Source organism: Bacillus rossius, chromosome 1 (genome assembly GCF_032445375.1).
Source record: "Bacillus rossius redtenbacheri isolate Brsri chromosome 1, Brsri_v3, whole genome shotgun sequence".
In the NCBI taxonomy this organism is placed as follows: Eukaryota; Metazoa; Arthropoda; class Insecta; order Phasmatodea; family Bacillidae; genus Bacillus; species Bacillus rossius.
In genome coordinates, this window is record NC_086330.1 from 365,714,435 (window position 1) to 365,734,414 (window position 19,980).

Consider the following 19,980-nt stretch of genomic DNA (forward strand, 5'->3'; position numbering starts at 1 on the left):
TTTCCCTATGTATTTGTTACAAGATGTGAAAGAAAAATCCTTTAGTGTGATTCTAATGCTCTTTCTTACTACAGTAAACTCTCGATTATCCGGGCCTGGATTATCCGGTTTTCAGGTTATCCGTGCTTGATTTTTTTATGAAGTTGTAAAAAAAATGACGGGGTGTGCCACGACTGCGCTACGTTTTTTTTTTTTTTTTTTTTTTTTTTTTGTCCCTTCAGACCCTCGTTCCCCCGCCACCTTCACCCGTCAATTTGTCACACTTTAAACCAAAAAGGAATGCCTTGACTGCTGCTTCCGGCTCAACTCCCCCCCCCCCCCCTTTTTTTTTCCCCATTTTCTTCTCAAGCGTTTTTTTCACAGCGCCCCGTCACGCTAAAAAAAAAATAATAATAATAAAAAATCCCTCTACCTCTTTTACCTTCCCACACTCCTGACGGCTGGAAGAGACATTTTTCACGCAGATATTTACATCAGTTCTCCCAGGCACATTTGTTTTTGTAATCATGTCTGGTAAAAGGAAACGTAAAGTGCTGACAATAGCAGAGAAGTTAGAAGTTGTGGACAGGTTAAAAAAAGGAGAAACTGCCGTGAAATTAGCACAGGAATATGAAATTGGAATCCAAACCGTGCGAGACATTAATAGAAGTGAATTCTTTGAGTGGCGCATCTCAACATAGCGGCAGTATCCCTGGTTCCTCCACACAACTAGACAAAGGAAATTTTGTGAGAAAGCTCAGACGCTATTGGAATATTGCATCATTAAAACCTGTAAAGCTACACAAGAAGAGTGCTTGTGTTTTTTTTTTTTTTTTTGCCACGCACACACACGCAACGAGGTCTCACACACGCACAAAAGGAACAGGGCTTTCGTACACACATGGGGGGAGGGGCGGAGAGGGGGGTGGTTTAGGAATTTCCCCTCTACCGGCCGAAGCAGCCAGTAACACCTAGGGAGGGGGAGGGCTTCTTGAAACCGCCGAGCGAGAGAGACAGAGAGAGAAAGGGAGCATGTTGTCTGAGTTGGGACTGCGCCGCTCTCCCTCCCGTAGCAATAAAGGGGACAGGAGAAGGATGGCGGCAACACAGTGCCAGTATCGTTTACAGTCCAATAAGCTGGGACACGGTATACAAAGCCTTTGCTTGTACTCATAGAATTCTACTGAAGAGACACTCTTTTGCCAGTAAATACACCATTTTTAAGTGGTGAAACGGATTAGCGGGTTTTAATTATGGGCATTCAATTATCCGGGCATCGGAAGGTCCCATTTAACACGGATAATCGAGAGTTTACTGTATTTGAATTCTGTATTCGTATTTGAGAATAATACGGTATTCGTCTTTGTATTGGATTCAAACTAAAAAAAATTATATTCGCACAGGTCTAGTTATTGTACATGAATTATTATTTTGATTTTACATTGACTTATCAATGACATAAGTTTCTAAATTTTAAGTACAGTAAACAATCTTTCAGTTTCATGTCTGTTGTTCTAATTATTAGTTATACTTAATTGCCAATAAAAATATTTCTATTGATATTTCTTGTTTCTTATGTTGTCATTCAGACTCTTATATTGTTAATGCTATTTTATAGGATAGTAAAACCTCTGTATTTATTCCTTACCTTCGTATTTTTAAATTGTGTTTCAGGTTCGGCAGATGTGCAGGCATTTCAACATATATTGTTTCAAGATTCGGCGACATGACGAATGACTACTTGCCGACAACACGTGTTAACAGAAATCTGTTGAGAGAGAACATTATGTCACATTGAGGAACCGAACAGTGTCATTTCATAATCATACCATCATTTTTACAGTTAAGAAATTATTGCTACTGTGATTGGTAGCATGCTTTGTAGTAACACTACCAGGTAACGTGAGTAGTAGTGCGTTGATGCAAGTTACAATCAATTTACAATTCTGACCACTTATAATCCATATTTAAATTTAGATTGTTTCTTCTGATGATTGTCTTTCATAATTGGTAGTCTTAATACCACATTGGTATTAGACTACATAATTGATAAAGCCATATGAGCGCACTACTGAAAAAATAGAGAAAACTTGAGGCTCGCTGATTTACTTACTGTACATTTGTTGATGAAATTTAATGAACTTTTTTTTTATATTAGTTTTCCTCCAAAGTAATCCAGTGTTGAACAGTAGGAAAATTTTACCAAAATTCAGTTGCAAGGGGGCATTTTTCTAATTCACATCTCTTTGATCATATAACCCCAGGAATAACAACCACTTGAAATAACTATATTTTTTTGGGAAACCATGACAAACCTGGTTAAAAGGGTACAAAAGGAAATGGAAATTTTCTATAAAGTAATGCTGGTGCATTTACTTTGGTTGCCTTATGTAGCTATTCGCTTCATAATGCTGTACTTCATGCAGAAGTGTGTTTTATTTCCAAGTTTGCTGGCCAGTAGATTAGTGTAGTATTTTGTTCTAAATTATCTACTAAGCCATATAAATAAATAATCTCACTGGGTGCGCAGGAGTAGGTGTTTATTTATTGAAACAGTTAATACATTATTAAAGTCGTTTACAAGTGTGTTTATTTTAAATATTTATGAATTAACTAATCAAAAGTCTTTGACTTATTGGCGGTTTATCCTTCACGTAGTAGAATTGTAATCAGGAATATCACATTCTTCATCGTGGCTAGGATCATGGCGGCTGCAATTAATATACGTGTGCCGTGTGAGATTACTTATGGAAGTATGCGCCGCATAATTGGGAACTTTATTTGGGTCTAAACTCGACAATAGCCTATGTAGATGTTCTTTTCGTGGTGGCTGATGCCACACGAGTGGATAGCGCAACCAGCCCGGGCATCGAAGGGCGTGGCCTTGCATTCGCTTTCTACATTGCCACTCCTATGTCCCGGATTCGTGAGACTGAGTACTGGAATAGTATTGTAACATTGTAGCAAAAATACTATGTTTTGAACAAGTAAATACACCAAAAATGGATCAGTGTGCACCCTTTAAAACATAAGTGGCTGTAATTTTTTTTTCCTCAAGATATCTGCTTAATGATAATTAATACTTCAATAAAATAATGCGTCATTTTCATTATTTAGTTTCGGATTTGTGGTTTCGTTAATTATTATCCAAAACTCAGTAAATACCCCTTTAAAATAACGACTGTGTCTCGAAGTTGTAGAATCAAAAGCCGACTGTTAACGTATTGTCAGACATTAAATTTCTAAGCAATTTAATTCTTTTGAGATGAGTTAAGGTATTGAATTGCAGTTGTGTACAGTAAAATCTCATTACAACGTACTTGGAAAAAAAAAAAAAAAAAAAAATTATTTTTTTTGGTACTTAATAATGAAAGTACTTTGTACTGAACTGTTACTATATGTAAAACAACTTGTTGGGACCTGAAAGTATATACTTTAAAGTGAGAAATCCTTTATATTGAGGTATTTTATAATAAGGTTTAACTGTACTGAACAAAATATGTTTTCTTAAATATCGCATTCTTGAATATCGCATGTGTGAATTCACTTTTAATTAGCATATTAGGTCTGTGTTGCAAAGTTGAAGCTAGGCGAAAGTGCATCGAAAGATATGTGAGTCAAAGGATTCAGTAATCAAGCAAAACTTATTTATCCACAGCAAAGGTAAGTATCTTATTATCAAAAATTTTTAATAATATTTTTTACGTTGGATAATTTTTTTATATGGTAGGTAATGACTCTGACCCATGAAAGATTCTGTGAATACATTAAAAGTTTGTGGTCTCATTCAAATATTATACATAGGCACAGACAAAAATCCAAGTACTTCACAATGCTTGCACCAAAGTTCTACAGTGTAGAAAGAATATTATTTATGTGGGTATGCATTCATGTTCATTTGAGTAGAACAGTGTGTGCCTGTGCAGAGCTGACTGTTCCAGCATTATTTACAACCAGGTAAAATTGTAAAATGCAAGAAAAAGTAAGTTAATTAAATGATACTATGCTTTAAGCTTTCCAGAAGCGTAAATTTTTCCCTTAATTTCGAATTTTTTTTTTTTCAGAGGCCCAGAAAACTGTTTTGTTTTTGCGTTCACATTTCTGCAGATGCCAGCCTATGAGTGCTTTTGAAATTTTCCATTTTTAACTTGATGTTAGTTGCCTGGTGTTGTCGCTATCATTGTGTGTATCTCGTGAGTTCACAACTTGCACGATAACGTTCAGTGTGGAGCGCACGTTGCATTCAGGAAGAGCTGTGACAGCTTTGTGAAGATGATTACTGTATGTACTTGGTTATTGTGTAGAGACATTAACAGTTGAGCACCCTTGCACCCTCACATCACACGTTTGATCAAGTGGTAATTGCATTTTTCTGGTCGTAACAAACATTTGTGTTCCTTGTAATAATAATAATAGTAATATATTGTTAAAAGCAACCATATGTATGTGGTGTTCTGGATGATTTATTTTTAATGTTCTCTCGGTTTTTTGTACACGTGTTGTTCCTCGGACGATTTATGAAAAAAACAACTTGTGTTTTATTTAACTGAATATCTGTACTTTTTTATGTTACAAGCAAAACAGAGTTTGCTAAATGTTTTATGTGTGTTCTGTATGTCACCCCAATATATTAGTTTGTTTTCGCATAGATTTATGTTTCTATTTAGAGCATGATGTGTGAATCCACATCAAGAAAAGACCTTTTGAATAGGTGAGTCATCAGAGCGTGAAATGTGCTGAGTCAGTGTACCTCTGTGGTTTGTTAAAACCAGTGAATTTGCAAAACGAACTTAGAAGCATGAAATCGGGAAAGTTACCACGAGAAGAGAGGGACAGATCTTTATGTTGCTTGCAGTTATGATATGTCAATAACTTCTCAATTGTTAGCTAGTTGTTCAAGGTTTTTCTAAACAGATTTTGTACGTGTCAAATATTTAGGATGACAGTCGGAATCTTGTCTTAAGTATAAGAGTATAACTTCCATTCTCTCTGATAGTGGCGGGTCCATTCCAGTATTTGTCGATTCTGATTCCGTTGCCGATTCTGCTGATGTACTTTTGTTTGATTCTCGATTATTCTTAGAGTGTATTCAGGGTATATGAATGTAAGTTTATTAATGCCTATTAAATTTAAAAACCAAAAAATATATGTTTTGTTATGTACTTTTAAATGTTAAGTTGTGATTGCGGATATTTTTAAGGAGTCCGGAGGATGTAAAATATTGTAAACACTACATCTGAGAATACCCAGTAGGGACATGTATAATCTGAAGCTCAACATTAATATTAGATATCTAGCATGTTCGAGCTACTATAAATTCTTATGTATGGTAGGTTATTCAGTTATTTTAATTCATTGTGATCTGTGTTCACAGTCACTTTAATTTTGTCATTGTCTCATCACATAGTTTTTACGGAATTGTTGGTTTTCTTTTCAGGCAATATTTTTATATTGGCAACTGATGGCTTATAATTATGATTCTTCAATTCAGTTTCTCACTAAAAGAATCGGCGATATCAAAGAATCGACTTGACCCTACACTACTTTCCAAGTCGTGTTTTGTTTTTTAGTTGTTTATTTTGTTCATTTTAGGAATACTTGTTTCACAGGTATTATTTATTAACAAATGTTGGGCATGTATTTTGCTGTATTTATTGTGGAATTAAGATTACTCTCAGCTTCAAACATCTACTTAAATTTTGTAATGTTGTTATAAATTGATTTCATGGTTGCCTTTGTGTGATGTAACTTGCAAACACTAGGATTTGTGTTTTTAACACTTTTTATACTATATGATGAAAATTGTTTAAAAAAACTGTTGTTCACCATAATAACCAAGCTAGAATTGTGTTGCTTCAGAAATATTTAAACATTGCACTTAAGAATGTATAGTTTCTAAAGTATATAGAAGATATGTAATTGTGTTGTGTTGACTCTCATAATTGAGACACTTGTAAACTTTGAGCAAATGTTTATTTTGAAACATTTTAATTTGAATTATTATACATAAAGACCTCAACACACATTTTACTAATGAACATTTTTTAAAACGGACACTATATTTTGATGCCAATAATTTGGTTAACGGACGTCAAATTCGTTATTGCAAATATTTCCGTGTCACAACTTAAGAATAGGCAGAGTTGTTATTTCTTGAATAGCCTGTATATACACTTAAATCCAAGTGCTGGACTGCGTACACACTTGAATAATTCTTGCATACTTGCATAATGGTTGTCAAAATATGACCACTGTTTTTAAAGTGTGCCTGCATATCTTTTTTCCCAAATATGTAAAAAAGGAAGGCAGGTGCGATGCTAATGTTAAGATGCGCGTGGCAACTTACCACCAAAATGCAAGTTATATCATGGAATTAAGTAGCATTTAACCAATACTTAATTCAAATCATAATAAAAAGTAATCTTTTTAATGTTTTAGAAATTCAAGGAAAGTCATTTCTGGACCAAAAAAAGATTGTACCAAAAAACATGGATCAGAAGAATTAATTTAATTCAATTTATTTTTCATCTCTCTTATAAAACACAAATGTTCTCTGATTTATTTTTATTCTGAATATATCTGATTTAGATCATTATATTACAAATTATTTTATCATAAAAATTCAGCATATTAATTTTACCACTATTTTGGTAAAGAATTACAAAACAGTTTTTATAAAAGAAAGAACAATAATACATAAATTTTGTGTTTTGAAAAACAAAATTGGACTAAAAGTAAAATCATAAAATCTTGTCTCTAATTATGCTACGTTGTGTTCAGTGAAATCTTACATGTGCGGGTTTAATTCTAGGTAGCTTGTATGAATGGCTAGGATTATGAGTTTTCCGCGATCGCGGAATATTTCGCAGAATTACAAGAGTCCCGCATAATCGCAGAATCACCGATTTTGCTGTACCTTTTTTGTCCATTTTGAGTGAAGTAATAATGCGTGCAAGGGTTATGGTCTCCCAAATAATATCTTAATTATTATGGGCAGAGTGAATAATTTCCAAACATTGTATAAAACATACGTTCTCATATAATTAATGCGGCAATGCCGTTAAAAAAAACAAGTTTGAATTACCGACATATCACGTACGGCAAAATAAATTTCGTTTGCAGAGAATCCAAAGATAAGATTATAAGATGAGTAGCACATTGAGCGAGCGATCCTACCGGCATTTATGAAACGACTGTAGTCACAGTCTATGGAAATATGTGCGCATCAATCGACTAATCGATCGATACAAGGCTTCGAATACGAAAGAATGACCTTATGGCCGTTGGTGCAAGATGTAGGCCACACAGCATATTAAAAAATATAAATATATAGATATATCTTGATCCACTAAAGTAAATGAAAATGTCTTTGAATAAATACGTTTTTAAAGAAGCCAGCGGGGGAAAATCGCATGTGGGAAACAAGTCTGCAGCAGATAGAGCTAAGGATTTTCCAGGTGTGTTACACAGTGATGGTGGTAAAATTTTTTGCTCCATTTGCAATGTGTTATTGGACTATAAACAGCTCTCCACGATGCTGAAAGTTCAGTTTCTGTAAAACAGCTATTCAAAATTGTTTTTGTTAGCTCGTTAGAAAAACTGGCTTCTTTAGGTTGTATATACATGTTTCAAACGTGATAAACTATTTTAATAAATTGCAGAACTTTACATTTCTTGTTGCAGAATTTCTTGTTTTCTATCGCAGAATTTGTGTTTCACTATCGCATAATTTTGGCCTTTGGTGTGCAGAAAACTCCTAACCCTATGAATGGCTATGCAAGGATACCTTGTAATGGGGAGTTCATTCAAAACACATTTCATATTTTTCATTGTCTTCACTAATGACAAAGAGGCAAGATTATTTGGTTTTAGATTTAGGACATTGCCATTTTTAACGTTAGTGAAGATTTTTATATTTTGGTTTAATATTATTGTTAATGCTGTATATATTTAAAGAAGTGCTTAAGTACATATGTAATTCTGTAAGTGTGTAATAAGGTCTACGAATAAATCAGGAGTGTGCAGATTTTGAATGTAGAAATGGCGATAGCTGTGAAATCACCTTGTTTGCATTTACTTTCTTAGTGGTGTGTTTTTGAAATAAAAAAACCACAGTCTGTGTTAGCCAACTGGTAGAGACCTGAAAAAATTGCAAATGCTATAACACTTATAATAATGCTGATTTCAGTATTTTCACATGGAAATGGTTAATTTCAGCATTTTAGATTGAAAACAGTTATGGATGCATGATCATGAAATTTTCTTTAATTCCTTCTTTATGTTATATAGCAATGTTAAAAATGTATCTTAATAATAATTATAATATATATTTACATTATTTATAATGTACTGGTGTTATTATTTGTAGGCACTACAGTTATTTTGATTTTATTGTTTTACTGCCATCTTTAACAACATTGGCACGTTGGGTCTACTTTTTTTTTAATATATAGTAAAAATTCTCGTAGATGAAAAAAATTTTGATGTAATTATGTGCAATTTTCAATTTCTTGAGGAAATTGATTTGTTATATTTATATAACATTGATAAAATTTGTACTTATTTTTTTAACTTTGCCTTCACATTTTGGTTGAAGAAATCTACTTGCTAAAACATTTTGTGACTTTATGTTCCTCGCTCTGTTTTGTTGGTCACACTCAAAGGGAAAAAATTATTCTTAGCAAAAAATTAATAATGAAAATTATGTTGAAGTACAGTGTGAAAAACATATTTGTTAACAAATAATAAAATTAGTTTTTAAACCTTCCTATATGCATAGTTTTATAGTTACTGTTTTGATAAGAAAGATATTGCCAACATTTGTGGACTTTAAATCGTAACTTCAAAATAATAAATCCCTTTGAAGCAGTTAACAGGTGATTTATGAATTGTATCCATTCTAGTTGGAACTGGTGCAAACTGACTTCTGGGTAAATTTTATCATATACATCTCGCAACAAAATATTGTCGTGATTACCACTAAAAACCACAGTTGTTACGTCACAGCTAAAAAAAATTCAACCCCTTTTTTTTTGTGGAAAATGTCACCTATTTTTGAGAAAAAGAAAACCTATTTTCTGAAGAAATTACATTTACTTTTTCAGGTCTCTAACAAATGTAACGGTATAACCAACAAATTTTTTTTATTGTAAAATTGTGTATTAAGTGCATTTGCACATACAAATCAGGTTATCAATACAAATGAATAAAAAAAACTTTTGGTTTGCATAATGTTAGATATTTAATTATTTTTTAAGTTCTTTATTTGGGTGGTATGCAGTATATTTCCATTGTTTGTAACTTCGTGAATTTTTTTTTTCTTTCACCCCTTCTCTCCCTTCCCCCTCCTTCATTTTTCCTAACCCTTATTCTTCTTTCTATTTGCCAAAATGTCTTGCCTCTTTCATGTACCTTAACCACCTTTCAAAACTTAATTATTTATTTTTAATTCAACGTATTTAGTATTGTAGCGCATGGTAATTTACCATTTCTCGTAACCTGCATTTAACTACATTCACATTACATTCCAATTTCACATCTGAAAGAATGCAAGCATTTATTACATGTGTTTTGTTAAATGAAGTGCACTTTTAACTGTAATAAAACAACAGTAACTCTAAATACAGTGCATTGACAGCATCATAAGCTTAATTAATCTGCATTTTTTTTTTACTCTTGACTGTGACCACCTTACCATGTTGGGAGATTTGTTCCACTGTTTTCCAAAATACAAGGGAAGTAGTTTTCAATATTTAAGAAAAATTCATTAAGAGTTAAGTTTGTATTACTATTTGGTTAGTAACCTTTTGATCAGTTGTTTATCGCTCTGTTGCTAATGTGGTGTGTTTCAGTTCATTGTCAACATTGTCAATGTTTGTTTTTTCTTAAGGTCTTTAATCAAAGAAACTTGCTTATGTGTTAATACATACTTAATACAGCATTCAGTTGTAAAAGCTTTTGTTGTTTTGTGTATTTTTATTGCCTAATTGTGACTTTAAAAAAAATACTAGAAGACTGTTTCTTTAGAGGCCGGGTCATTCCACGCCAAATCATCCAGGCCATGAACCCACCAGTCTCAGAATTTGATGAAACTTGGTGTAATTTGTCTATGTACGTATCATTTTATGAACACACATAAATTTTTATAACATTTAATCTAACCGTTTCTGAGCTACAGGCACTTAGCTGGGCCTGCTTGTAGTAAAATGTGTATTTCCTGAAAACACCCAGACTGACAGTTTTTCTCATTTTTTTTCCTCGTAATCACAATTATGCACCGATTTAGCGGAAACGTTTGTAGTCTACTAAGAATTCAATGCAGATCCTGTTGGAGTATTGCAATTAGTGTTTTAATATCACCATCATAGTCAAAATTTACTTCAAAGTTAAGAAAAATAATTTTTTGATAATTTTACAGGCAGTATGAAAATCCTCTACAACTTTTTTCTGTCACAAGATAACCTCACTAATCCATACACCATTGCAAAGAGGAGACAATTTTCTACAAGATGTTGGAAAAAAACTCGTGGGCTTTTGAGTTTCCATTTCTTTGATGAGGTTCAACCCTCAACTTTTACAATTTTTTGGTACTTTGAAACTATAATTTCAAATTCAGTCCTAAAACATTGGCACAACTGCTACATTTAATTTTTTCACTTATATTTAACAAAACTTAATAATGAATCAATTATTTTAATATGCTCACTTGTGTAATTGCCAAGAGAAAATTACAATTAAAATCAATGCAAATTCACACCACTACATGTGTGAGGACAGTACTAACAACAACACAACAAGATCTGTGAATCAATCAGGAAGTTTCAAAGGATTACAATTTAGGTTATTATCTATGTGTGTCTCAATTTAATAGATTATTCATCAGAAAACAATGTAGTTCCTTAAAACAATTATTTAAAATTATTTATTGTAAGGTGATTATTTTTATGAAAGGTAAATGCTGTAGGATAAATTTACATCATGAAACTGATACACACATTTAATGTAATTATTTTTACTGTTTATTCTAAAATGTCAAACAGAAGAGAATATACATAATTACAGACAAACAAGCAGGAACAATTTCTTGGCTATTGCTTCATTTGTAACCTTATACATTTGAGATGTGTCAGAGCTGCAGTTTGCTGAAACATGATATTTGAATGTAGGCCATATCAGGTCTGAACAAGTCTATGAATGATGACTAAAGACCTGAAAAAATATAGGTTATTTTTTCTCAAAAGGGGTGTTTATTTTTCACAAAATTTGCAACAAAAAGCGAGGTTATTTTGTTTTAATGTGCACTTTTATTTCACCTGCGGAAAGCAAACACATAAACCAGTGATTAGAGGGGTGGGACAGTTCGCACAGTAACAATCCAAATATCTGTGGAGAGGAAGGGAGAAGACTCGGAATAGCTACATTACAGCTCCTCACCCCCCCCCCCCCCTTTTTTTTTCTGATCATTTTGAAGGAAATTCTGAATTGTAATCCCATAGGGTGTCATGTCACGCCGAAGACATTTCAAAGGCAGTATAAACACCGCAGTTTTGAGGCACAGTGTGCAGTTTTTCAACTAAGCTGTTCCTACTCTCCCTGATAATTTAAAAGAAAAACAACAGCGGTCAAAACGGGCATAAGTAGCGCAGTTTCAAGGCATGGCGACGTGTACTTTTTCAACTAAGCTGTTCCTACCCTCACTACTGATGACAATGGAGGAAGAGATGTGCAGGTTTCTACCTGCACAATTTATTTCAGTCTGCAGTTTAGTGATGAGTGTGTCAAGTCAACTAGCATAGTGCTGTATTGTGTATGACTGCACTTATGTTCTTTATTATAATTTGTCTTGTGGAAAGTGCATCAGTAACACTATGGTTTATATAGTGTAAACATTATTTTAAATATTATACATTCTCTAAACTTCATTGGTTTTGTGTGATAACAATGGCAGCTGGAACTAATTGTGTGCCGTTAAAGTGTACAGTGGGAGTTTCTTTAACATCTTGCTGTGATAGTACTACGTATACAATGAAGAAAGCTTTAATAAATATTTCAGATTTGCCATAAGAGCAACAAGAACTTTTGCAGTGGTGAACAGGTTTAATTTTTCAAGAAACTGATGAAATATGCTGCCATCATCTGTGTTCATTTCTAACATGCTTTGAAAACAATCAGAAAGCCTGCTGTGATATTTTTAACACACATTCGACTCCTATTAGAAACAAGAAAAACTTACGAAAGATTTCCTTTACAAAAGCGAAGGATTTGGAAAAAAGTAAAGGCATCCACTTAATCCCTGGCCATTTACTATGTTGTAGTAATTGTAGAAAAGCATTAACTGAAGAAGCTGAGGCAAAAGAAGAGAGCAGGGAAATATCAGAAACAGAACAGGAAGATGAGGACTTAACAATTGGCTTCAAGGTTAGTGCAAAAGGATAAACTTAATGAATCCTTATAAGTACTGGATGTAACACCCATAAAACTTAAATCAGTTCCTTCACATTCAAAATCACTGTACATTGCAAGAAAGGTAAAGCAAGTAAGCACTTGCTTACTGGAAAAACTGGAACATGTAATGCAGGAAAAAGAGGGATACAAGGGTTTAATTTTTGATAAAACATGCCACACAGTTTCAGAACAGATTAGGAAAAGTTCTGAAGATCTTGAAAAGTTGATTAACTTCATGGAGGAGAAATTAGGAACTAATTTGAGTAATAGGGAAAAAATTCAAATATTGACAATTGCACCATCATCATGGTCACGTAAGGATGTAGCAGAAAAAATTCCATGTTTCTGAATACATGGTGAGAAAAGCACGTATACTGGCTGAGAAAAAAGGAATTTTCGCAATCCCTGAACCAAAGGAAGGAAGAAAAATTACTCTAGAACTCACCACTTCCGTGGAAAATTTCTATCAAGATGATGAGTATTCATATATTCTTCCTGGTGCAAAAGACAAAATTAGTATTACAAAGAAAATATACAAACAGAAAAGACTTATCTTATGTAACCTTGATGAGTTGTACAACACATTCAAACAAAAAATCCAGATACGTATGAAGATAGGTTTTCTAAATTTTGCACGCTTTGACCCAAGCTGTGTGTTTTAGCTGGGTCACCAGGCACCCATGTTGTATGGGTGTGTACAATACACCCAAATATGGAGCTTCTTGCTATTGCTATGAAACTTCATCCCAAGGAGGATGTACATGCTATGATGGACATGGTTGTATGTAGCAGAAGTAGGAGGGAATGTATGCTAAGGCAATGTGACAGATGTCGAGACAAAAATAATTTAACTACATATTTGAAAGAAATTTTTGAAGCATATGATGATGACGATGAAGTTAAATATTCTCAGTGGGTTAGTGATGGCCATATGAAACTCCTAAATATTATGATCTCTCTTAACGAGTTCATTGACCTTACAATCAAAAAGTTAGATGCTCTCATTCCTCATTCTTTCATTTCAAAAAGTCAGACTACTTAATGTAAAGCACAGAAAAGAAAATCTTGGTTGTGATGAAGCTTTAATTTTCGTTGACTTTGCAGAAAATTATAATTTTGCATTACAAAATGAGGTCCAGTCATATCATTGGAACCATTTAAGCTGCACTCTCCATCCAGTAGTTATTTACTCAAAAAAATGAAGATCAAAACCTTAAAGAAACATCATTATGTTTTCTCTCAGATGACCTCAATCATGATGTTTCATTTGTCTACACTGTTCAAGAAAAAGTTGCTCGATTCGTAAAACGTAGGCTACCTTCAGTGTAATTTGTCGAGTACATTACAGACGGTTGCAGTGCCCAGTACAAAAACTTTAAAAGTATGATTAATTTGTGCTGTCATCTTGAAGATTTTGGGTTTGAAGCATGTTGGACATTTCATGCTACAAGTCATGGAAAAACAGCATGTGATGGAATAAAGGGTTCTGTGAAGAGGACAGTTACAAGAAGAAATCTGCAAAGTCTACAAAATGACCAAATAACAACTGTTGAGCATATGTTTAACTTTTGCAGGAGTTAGTTCTCAAGAATTTCTTTCTTTTTCCTTGGTGAAGAATAAATCAACAGATGCAGAGTATTTCTTGAAAAATGCTTTGCAACTGGGAAAACAATTACTGGAACGAGGAGCTTTCATTATTTCAAACCAGTATCAGCAAATGAAATAATAGCAAAGAAAACAAGTCTGGACTCAGAAATTTCCCTCAGATACAAAATATTCACAGCAGATAATCCAGTGACCACCGAGGAGTTGCCAAAACTTCAGTGTTATGTTGCTTGTGTTTATGAACTAAAATGTTGGATTGGTGTAGTTCAAGAGATAAATGAAGAGGAAGGAGATTATAACATTCAATTCATGCATCCTCATGGACCTAGTAAAACATTTTTCTGGCCAGAAAAAATGGACAAATGTTATGTATGCCCTGAACACATCTTGTGTGTGATTGAACCTCCGGAAAACACTTCAATGCAAGGACGACTCTACACACTCAATTTTTCCACCAGAAGAAAATTAATGTTAAGTGGGAATCACTGAAGTCCTCAAAATTGTAAAAGAGTGAGTTATAATGAATAATTATGTTTCAACTATTTTTAATCTAAAAGAGTTTCAGCAATCACAAAGTTACTAATTAATAATTTTATACACGTGTGTATCTAAATCCAAACATTACAATGCTTGTACATAATGATTAAATGGAATTATCGTCATGTAAATTTCAAGTTCTATATAATATTAATAACGTAACTTCTAAGCCTTTGAAACTTCCTGATTCATTCACAGGTCTTGTTGTTTTGTTGTTAGTACTGTCATCACACATGTAGTGGTGTAAAGTTGTATATGTATAAAGATTTTAACTGTAATTTTCTCTTGGCAATTACACAAGTGAGCCTATTAAAATGATTTATTCATTGTTAAGTTTTGTTAAATATAAGTGTAAAAATTAAACGTAGCAGTTGTGTCAATATTTTAGAACTGAATTTGAAATTATAGTTTCAAAGTACCAAAAAACTGTAAAAGTTGAGGGTTGAACCTCATCAAAGAAATGGAAACTCAAAAGCCCACTAGTTTTTTTCCACCAGCTTGTAGAAAATTGTCTCCTCTTAGCAATGGTGTATGGTTTAGTGAGGTTATCTTGTGACAGAAAAAAGTTGTAGAGGATTTTCATACTGCCTGTAAAATTATCAAAAAATTATTTTTCTTAACTCTGAAGTAAATTTTGACTATGATGGTGATATTAAAACACTAATTGCAATACATCAACAGGATATGCATTGAATTCTTAGTAGACTACAAAATTTTCAGCTAAATCGGTGCACAATTGTGATTACGAGGAATAAAAATGAGAAAAACTGTCAGTCTGGGTGGTTTCAGGAAATACATATTTTACTACAAGCAGGCCCAGCTTCAAGTGCCTGTAGCTCAGAAACGGTTAGACTAAATGTTATAAAAATTAATGTGTGTTCATAAAATGATACATAGATAAACTACACCAAGTTTCATCAAATTCTGAGGCGGGTGGGTTACAAATAATATTTTTGCTGGATGATTTGGCATGGAATGACCCGGCCGTCTTGTAATGTACGTATAAATGTTTCCATCCGCATGAACAGTGACCGTGGCAAGCCATCTGCACGTGTTAATATCTTTTCATTTCGTTTATGTGGTAAAGAAGTTTTAAGTTATTTTAGGCAGAGTGGCAAAACATTCAGACTATAGAAAAGTATAACTTTTTTAAGACTTTTTTCAGGAATAAATAGTTTCTACTTAATAATTAATTGACATGCCTGTGCAAATATTCAAAAATTTAATTTGATGTCATATATTTATGCTCCATAACAATAAATAGGTACCGGTACTCAATTGTTTTCAGATGTAGGGAAACTGGTGTACATTGCACAGAGTTTGTGCTAGTTCTACTCATTATACACCACTTGTAATAATTAGCTGTAGTTTTTTGTAAACACATGCACAGTTCAGATGGCAGGACAAACTGGAAAGTTGAAAAAGAGCGTACAATAAATATTTTACAATCAATGCAAAAAACATTAAAAAAAACCTAAAGCATACAGCTTTCAAAGTTGGGTTTCAGAATTTACTGCCATTAACATAAAAACAAGCTTTGTTGTAACATGAAAGCAAGTACGTATATGTTATTGTTACAATACTTGAAATGGAAAATTCTCACTATCAGGGGGGGGGGGGGGGGGGGGAATATCACTTGTAATTAATATTCAAGAATATTTTCATATTGGTATTCAAATTCATTTTGTAATTTTGTATTAACTAAGTGATTTTTCATAGGCCTAGTTTCAGTCGTCATGTTCTATCTCTCGATTCGTAATTTTTGAGCTTTATCAATCAGTATCATCCTGCTTATTCTGTGTGATATCAAAAATTACTTAATAACTTCATCCTTTCAGAAATTTTTGCTGTTTGATAATCGAAAACATTTCTGATAATTTCAAGTATGTTGATATATTTGCTGAGAACCTGGGTTGGCAGTGGAAGAAAATTGTTTAATGGTTATTTATTGGTCTTCTTGTGATGACATTATTTGTGCTTTACTGCTGGAAATTTGCTTTAAGGTAACTTTTGTTAATGTGCAGTTTTTTTTATGTTGCTAAAAAAAACACTTAATGTAATTTCTTATATATTATCATAGATGTCTATGTAAAAAAATTTCCATGACTATTTTAATGAATAAATTGTGAATGCCACCTTATTTCATTTACTATAACATTAGTGTAAAAAACAGAACTTATTCTCACCTATTGTCTGATATTTAATTTGCTTTCGCATTCTTATCGGCGTTTTAAGGGGATTGGTGCAGGACAAAAAACAGTCATTCGTCAGAATTTGTTGGAAATGAGCTTAAGTGTTTCATAAATGCTTGTTTATTACTACTGTAAGGCCAGCCAGCACGTATATAAGCTAGCGGGTTAGATTCAGCAAGTTAGTGGCGAGTGAGCTTCTGTGAGGGGAGGTTGTCGAAGGTTGCAGCTCTGAGGCCTGCCATCTAGCGGGAATCTTTCGAAGGTCTTCCACAATATCGCCTTTCTCTCTCTCTCCCTCTCTCTCCAACACGGACGGAAAGCGAACCGCGATAACCAGCTCTTATCTTCGCTTCCCATCTCGCCCTATCCTTCATTCTCGGATCAGGTAGCCGCCCTTCCCCGTGTAGACTTTCGTGTTACTCCAGATTTTTGTACTCTGGTAGAGTTGACTGTGCTTAATAACATACCGAAAGTTTACCGCTGTAGACCTTGTGCGTTATAACCGAAAATTTGCATTTAAGTCCTAGGTGACAGCAAATTCAAAACATTAAAATGCTACCCATTTATACAGTTTTTAATTTTGACTGTCCGTAAACTTACCAAAATAATCGAGAAACTGTAATTCACCCATTAATGTAAGAAAAAATTAAATTTTTAATATTTAAGATTAATTCACGACATATTTTTTTAATCTTTGCCACCCAGATAAAAATACGATTTACACCGATTTGAAGAGCCCAATGCGATAACATGTCTAAATAAATGTTTATATTTATACTTTTAGCTTTAAGATAGTATATTTATAAGGAGTCTAGCATAATTAGCTGCCTCATTAAAGCTGCCAGAGCGTTGCAGTGTACTGCGGCCGTACTGATCTTTCACGGCCGGCGTGCTTTGAAACACGCTGCGTACTGCGACACTCAATAAACTTTGTCTTATTTAAGGATTACTTAAAATATATTTAAAGCATATGATAGGGTGTATTCATTTTACATCTATTGAGATATACATATTCTTTTTTCTTATATGAATGATTTTTGAGACAATAAAATTAACAATAGCTAAACCATTTCTGCTTGGAACTTGTAAATAAAAATTCTAGAGGACCTCTAGTTTCATATATATGTGTGTTCGTATTTTGTTACAAAAATTTTATTATTAAAAATTATTTTAATACCAAAAAAATATATTTGGTAAATCTGTATTGTACGGATTAGCGCCAAAAAAAATCGTACAAATATGAAATAACTTTCATTATATGCTATCTTACGTCCTCTTTTCAGAACCGCCTGCGGAGATTAAAAATTCCAATTACTTTTGGAGATATCGAATTTTTTAATATTCATTTTTTGGCGATTTTTTTAAAAAAAAATTTTAAAAATCCGAAAATACCTTTATTCTGTGCTCTTTAACTTCCTCTTTTCATTAAACCCGGCGGAGATCAGAAATTCCAAATACTTTAGGAGATATGGAATTTTTTAATTTTCGTGATGTGCACTGATGCGGCGTATAACGGGAAGCCTACGATTCACACATCCTTCTGGACATACCCGAATACTCACGTTGGCAAGCCTTCTTTTCTTAAAATTAGCAAGAAGTAATTAAAAATACTTTAAAACACTGTGGATGGTTGGTTATATTAGGTAAGTATAGCTACATTAAAAAAACTGTAAAATCATTTTATGGTTGCTTAGCAAATAACTTTTTAATATGTAGCTACCCAGCGCTAGGAAACCGTTTACATGATTTCACAGTATTTTTAATGTAGCTATCCTAACCAAATCAACCATCCACAATGTTTTGAAGTATTTATAATGTAGCTAACATAACCTAATTGACCATTAGTTTTCATGAGTTGCATATTTATTTACAATAAACAAAAAAAAAAAAACCGAAGATGCACGATCGGGCGTTTGCCGCTCGTCTGTTGATAGAAGGCTTGCCTACGTGAGTATTCGGGTATGTCCAGAAGGATGAGTGAATCGTAGGCTTCCCGCGTTCCACCATTGTTGCTTGTTTACAAGTATGATTTTTTTTTTTTTTTCGCGACGTAGTTGAACGACTACATCACGTAAAAAGAAAATTACTTGAGTTCCTACTGTTCATCCTTTTTCCCGGTTTGTTAGGTCAGGTCAGCTACATTATAAATACTTTAAAAGTAAACAACCATTAAAATTAATTTTATTATTTTTAATGTCCGTTCAGTTTCAAAGTATTTATACTGTAGCTGACCTGACCTAATCTACCTTTGTCCCGTTTTGTTAGGTCAGGTCAGTTACATTATAAATACTTAAAACTATACAAGTAAAATTAATTAATATTATTTTTAATTTCCGTTTATTTTGAAGTATTTATCATGTAACTAACCTTAGGGGAGAGTGGGCCAGAGTGAGACATGGGGTACAGTGAGACATGTCTTTTAACTCCAACTATTATTAAATGGAAATTTCTTTCAATATTTCCCATGTTGGTACCCTTCATGACCTCCATTTTTATTGTGTTTTTATGTTGATGACACCTGATATTAACCAGATATTTTAAAGTGTTGGTTTTCAGGTAAGAAAAGTAATATTTTCTTTCCTTAGTTTATTATTTTTCATACTTATATTTGTTGTTATATGTTACTTATTAAGACATTAACTTAATGTGCACATATTGAGGAATAATTAATGGAGTCACAGACATGCTGGTTATTATTGGTTAGGATTTTTAATTCATAGATATGTGTGTAGTAGTGTGGGGCACAATGAGACACAACAGAATGGGGCACAGTGAGACATGTCTCACTGTACCCCATGCTTGTAAATTTAATAGCTAGCTTCCGTTTCGGGAACATCCAGCCCCACATTAGATTTTGCTAATTTTTAGATGACTATATGAAAAAAAGTTCTTGTTTACGTTATGCAATTTTAACTGTTAAACATTTATTGTCACACAAAAATGTTCTTTTTTTTTTTTGTTAGATAGGCATATATATTCTATAAAATAACAAAGCAAAATTAACATCCAATTACTTGATACTTAATTTCAAGTTACATTAATTATCAAAATTACATATCCATTTAACCCATTTTATTTTTAAAAAGGTTAAAAAAAATTGTTTTTCAGTCATGACACGCAACAGGAAGAGAAAAACAACTATTGGAACATTTAAAGAAGATGACATGAGAGCAGCTGTAAAACTTGTGGAGGAAGGCTTGTCAGTGCGAAAAGCTGCAAAAAC

The 19,980-nt window shown here is 33.2% G+C and overlaps 1 protein-coding gene across 1 annotated transcript in view; it reads left to right on the top strand.

The window, feature by feature from the left end:
- LOC134528380 (ethanolaminephosphotransferase 1) overlaps window positions 1–16,705 on the top strand; it is a 48,179-nt gene extending 31,474 nt beyond the window's left edge. Inside the window, exon 8 of the mRNA XM_063361956.1 lies at window positions 1,654–16,705. Within this exon, the coding sequence (XP_063218026.1) occupies window positions 1,654–1,716 (63 nt within the window). The 3' untranslated portion in view covers window positions 1,717–16,705. The remainder of the gene's footprint in view (window positions 1–1,653) is intronic.
- Window positions 16,706–19,980: the final 3,275 nt, after the last annotated feature.